The 5,531-nt window shown below is 42.0% G+C and overlaps 1 protein-coding gene across 1 annotated transcript; it reads right to left on the reverse strand.

Moving 5' to 3' along the window:
• Positions 1–151: 151 nt before the first annotated feature.
• Positions 152–5,361, reverse strand: LOC130425209 (zinc finger protein 239). Its single transcript, XM_056751367.1, has 3 exons — positions 5,170–5,361; positions 4,730–4,928; positions 152–2,011 (listed from the first exon to the last, which is right to left on the reverse strand). The coding sequence occupies exons 1-3, from the start codon at positions 5,215–5,217 to the stop codon at positions 1,143–1,145; spliced, it is 1,116 nt and encodes a 371-aa protein (XP_056607345.1). The 5' UTR covers positions 5,218–5,361; the 3' UTR covers positions 152–1,142.
• Between the last annotated feature and the right edge of the window lie 170 nt (positions 5,362–5,531).

The following is a 5,531-nucleotide window of genomic DNA, read 5'->3' on the forward strand; positions in this document are numbered from 1 at the left end:
GTTCTGTGTGTGTGAACTCGCCAACAACAAATAGAGAATCAGTTTTAATCGTGTTATTAATGACATCAGACTCAAACACTCATGATCTCGTTACAGTAGGCCTTTATAAATAAGAACAAAATACATTTATAAATAAAGTGAAGAACAAATAAAGGTTTATGTTTTTTTGTTTATTATGGGACGATGGAATGAATAAACATTCATGACCATATGATGTTAAATCACTGTAAAAACTCATTGCGATTGAATTAAATCTTTCTACGCTAAACACACTTCAAATGGTTAAATACAAATATATATATATATATATATATATATATGAAGGAAAGTAAGAGGCAGGATGATTTGATAAACATGTGTAAAGACAGGGGTTGAAGGTGAACACTTAATCTAATTCATGTTAAAGTGTCAGATTAACACATAATTCACCTGATGCTAAAGACCTCACCAGAAGACTTGTTTGGTTTCTTAAAGAACATCCATTCAGTGTGTTTACATGACAGTAATGACCATATTATTGACAAACAATAATAGTGTTCCATGTATTATCTGTGAACCGGTCACTGTTGAATGACTGAAACAAAACACGGGATGATGATGATGTGTTTGGATCAACCCATCATCATCTCACGTCACCATCCTCTGTACTACAACAACAGAAACATCATTCAGGATTATAAAAGGAAAGTAAATGAATACCAGGGAATGTAAGCATACACAGTCATATTTAGAATATACGTGGTCCTAATGAGTCACTGGACACTTGATGTTTCTACAACATACAGACTTTGTGAATGACAAGCCAAGCCATGGGCTGGTTGAGAACAGGACAGATGCTTTGGAGGTAGTACTTCATAACGGACTACAGCTACACATGTCAGTGGTGCAAGAGTTTATAACAATGTTTTACATTGACAGATCCTGATATCTACTGAGCAATCACATCATCAGACTAGGGAAAAAAGGAAACGTCAGCGCGTCCTCTAGAGTTTGACTTGTAGAGTAAGTGTCCACTGCAGTAAAGATTCACTCTTCCATCGACACACATGCACCCACAGACCCTTTGGATCGAGATGTTCTGGAAAAACGTCAAGCGACAGCATAGAAGCAGAAGTCGCCGTCATCAGAGGCAGGCTGCCCATTCATGCTCTTTCACCGTTATGAATCCTCTGATGGCGCTTCAGCTCCCCCGACCGGAAGAAATTCTTGCCGCACTGCGCGCAGTGGAACGGCCTCTCGCCCGTGTGGATGCTCTGGTGACCTTTCAGACGCTCCAGTCTGGAGAAGCTCTTGTCGCACTGGTTGCACTGGTACGGCTTTTCCCCCGTGTGGATTCTCCGGTGTTCTTTCAGGTGTCCAGACTCAGAGAAGCTCTTCCCGCACTGGAAGCACTGGTAGGGTCTCTCGCCCGTGTGGGTTCTGTAATGCCTCTTCAGGTCGCCGGATCGAAAGAAACTTTTCTCACACAGGGTGCAACGATGGGGTCTCTCTCCCGTGTGAATGCGCTGGTGGCCCCTCAAATGTCCGGAATCCGAGAAGGTTTTGCCACACTGGAGGCATTTGTACGGCCGCTCGCCACTGTGGATTCTCAGGTGGCGTTTGAGATCTCCAGACCTGTAGAAGCGCTTAGCGCACTGGGAACACTGGTAAGGCCTCTCGCCTGTGTGCATCCTCTCGTGCTGTTTCAGGTGGCTCGAATCTGAGAAATTCTTGCCGCACTGAAGACAGTGGTACGGACGCTCTCCCGTGTGAATTCTCTCGTGCCGCTTCAGGTCCCCTGACGTGGGGAAATTCTTCCCGCACTGGAAGCAAGGAAACGGCCTCTCACCGCTGTGTATTCTCTGATGTCTCTTGATATCGTTGATTCGGAAGTATTTGTCGCACTCCTGGCAGTGGTACGGTCTGTCTGCGGAGGGCCGGCTGTTAGGTTTGGGCGGATTGGTGATTTTAGGATTCACTCCACCGCAGCAGGCCGTCAGGCACTCTCCGGTCTGCTGCTGAAGATGCTGAGCTGAGAACGAAGAACAACAGCACACAGAATTAAAGGGCCATTCTGACATCTTTACACTGTTGAATGTGGTGGATTCTCATGTTTGACATGGGCAAAGTGTCAAAAAACAAGTTGGACGTATAACGTAGCAGTTCTATGCCAAATACACTGCCTCAGCTTTCAGAAAAAGGCTTTTTCAAACATGGCTCTTTGTTACGTAACAGGGGTCCTTGTACCTTTCATTGGCAATTTCCCCCAGAACAGCACACGTGCACACATCAAGCAGAATGACAGCGAGTTAAAGAGCACGCTCATCAATGTGCTTTGTTGGACTTACAGAAGTTCAGCTGTGCATGTGTGTTTGTCTGGTCACAGCATTTGGGTAATGAATGTTATATAAACAGTGGAGACACTATGGTGGTTTTTCTATTATAGTATTAAGTTTTCTTATATAAAATGATACATTTAGTTAGTTATAGCTTTCATGTATTCTTCTGAAATAACATTGGGCCTCATGTATAAGTATGAGCTCTTGAACACCTGCATGAACAACAAACATCTTATCTTAGCTGCACATACACCACACATCATTTTTAATAAGGAAGTTTGGTTTGTCGCATAGAGTCAAGGACGCTGGACTCTCTAAACAGTGAGCTCATTTTAACAAAGCTAATGTTATGAGTCTGAACACTTGAACATCTGCACACACACCAAATATCTTTTAACACCAAGACGAACTCCCCACACACTTTTGTAGAGAAGTTTAATTAAATCGCATACAACCAAGGACACTAGGTAGCTCATTATCGCTAAACAATGAGCTCATTTTTAATAAAAACAAGTGTAAATCATGTATCGTCTGAAACCCCCGGAAAAGTGTCAAGATAAAGGGGCACTTGTTTTTGGGAGGCTCACGCTACGTTTAAATCCTAATATGGTAGGCCGGAACTATGAGTGCAGAGGGACAGGCTAATGAAAAAGTGATGTCATATGAAACCTGATTGGAAGAAGACAATGTCATGCACACATGATTGGTTTAAACTGGGATAACAACTTGAAAACAATGTAGAAATGATGGAGTGAGATATGTATTCGTTGGATCACTTCAGATGAACTCTGAATATCCCACTTTGCTTGCCCGGGCAAATAGTTTAAAGTCTTGGCACCTGGAACCCTTATCTCTGAGATTTCTTTCTGCGATGGAAGGCCGATTCGCCACAACAACACCGCTGGATTTTATGATTAGATTGAAACTGATGCCAGCCATGAACTGCACGCGGCAAGTGAAAATCTGTTCAGTGTGCACTAGGTGCATAATTTTTTACAATATGAAGGTGAAGTTAATCAAAAGTTGTGCAGGGATAATGTAATGATGTGTTGTGTGCTTGTGCTTTAGTTCCCGCTGTACACCTCCCGGATATCGACTGTATTGGGAAAAAACGCACAGCTGTCTCTGTCTTTTATAAATGTGATCAAACTAAAGACATGAAATATGTAATATTACTCTAAGACTATTCTGGTACTCAAGATTAAGATCATTGGCATGTAGCCAGTTCTCCAATACAGATTTGTGCAAAATTGAAGCGATGATTTCTAAATGTGGATTAAAACAATATTGTGGAATGACTGCGTTTCCATTAAATGATGTTATGTGATTAAAGTGTATTTTGATTCTTCTCGTGATAAGTCATTCCTGTAGCTCATTAGTAAGAGCATTGGTTGTGGGTTCGAACCCAGGGGATTGTATAAATGTATAGGATATTGCAATGTAAGTCTCTTTGGATAAAAGCATCTGCCAAATGCATAAATGTAAATGTAAGTCATTCTGGCCGTACTTCTTCTTTGTACGTTTTCCAGCAGGTTGCAAACAAACTTCATTGCATACTGTAGTGCCACCTTCTGTGATGAAAGAGTGAAGAGTCTTTATTTCCTTATTTATGTTCATATGACATCACTGTTCCTAATAAATCTCCATACTGCACTCACTCATTTTCCTGCATTTGAGCATCATATACGATATTACATCATGTGAATTCCTTACATCATATCTTTCCAAATGTGCGTCCAAACATACCGCGTATGGTCATGTGACTTTTTATACGCCACGTGACTTGTAAATACGACAAAGTGTTTCCATTGCCGTCTTGATGCCTTTATCGTGTTGCCTGAAAAAAACACTTCATAGGAGCGTGAGAACTTTTTGCCATACATGAGAGTTTTAGCGATATTGACGTGTTTCCATTGGGAGTATTTTCAATGAGCCATTTCAATTTTGAAGGATATTGGAAACCTGGTTGTACCGTTCGTACAGTTAACACTGCCTTACATTAATGTACGTAACATGTCACAGCCAAGAGATGTCATTCACTTTCACAATATTTCTATAGGCATCCACAACAACAACAAGTTGTGTTGATTTGTGTTTAACTAATACTTACTTATAAACAGGGTAGTTCTTGTCCTTGATTTTGATTGGTTGTGCCGTGAAGAACTCCTATACTGCTTAGCTGTTATAGAATCATACTAGACTAGAGGCTTTTTGCTTTAAATACACTCACACACACGTCAACGGAAAGCAACGATATGTCAACTGCATCATCGTCTTTTACTCCCCCTCGTAGTTTTCCCAAATCCGTACGAAAGCTCTGGTAACATCTTACATTTTTCAGTCGCCGTCGACAAAAGAAAAAGATGAGTGTATAGATGTCAACGAAATCATTAACGTGTAAAGATACTAACCGAAGTGAAAGAAATCCTCCACGCTTTCGTCTTCCTCCTTCACTTTCACACCCGTCGGGCGGCCGTAGTGCTGAAACGGGCCTGTGGGAAGAAATTTTGCGCTAGAAGAGAGAGTCTGGGGCAGTTTCGGGTTTGACGACAGCGCCTGGGGCACTTTAGTGTTTGATGACAGAGCCTGGGGCAGTTTGTTCCCAAAATCCTAAAACAGAGTGAGAAGACGACAAAGTCCGCGGGGCGCGTCAGACAATATCGCACAACAAAGATCTGATCATTATCTTTACATTTAAACTGTGGATCTTCAGAGATGAAATCTATGTTTATGACAGTCAATACAATCCAGTCGGGCAGACGCGTGCGAGCACTGAACATAAGCAGCCGTTAAAGAGCCCGTTTTCTCCTTTAATGGGTTGAGTGAAGCGTTAACAGCGCTGAACACTCACCAGATCCATTCTAGACATCCATCTGTTCGGATTATTTTCCAAATTCATCGGAGAACCAGAACCATCGGAAATCTGATATTCACCGGAACTCCTTCCTGTTTTCCGCGAGCAGGACAAACACAAGCCAGCGACCCCTGCAGACCCGGAGGACACACACAGACAATACCATACAAGAACACACGCACAGTGTGATGTGATAATAACCCACAAGAAACAACTGGACAATTCATTATAAACACAGAGAAACCCAAGATTGTTATTTTTTAATAAATGTCCGGTAAAGTCTTCAGTCCTAAAACAATTGTGTCAGGTTTTCTTGCTTTTGCCAAGCGAGCTGTGTTCTCGGGACATCATTTTAATCA

Source organism: Triplophysa dalaica, chromosome 6 (genome assembly GCF_015846415.1).
Source record: "Triplophysa dalaica isolate WHDGS20190420 chromosome 6, ASM1584641v1, whole genome shotgun sequence".
In the NCBI taxonomy this organism is placed as follows: domain Eukaryota; kingdom Metazoa; phylum Chordata; class Actinopteri; order Cypriniformes; family Nemacheilidae; genus Triplophysa; species Triplophysa dalaica.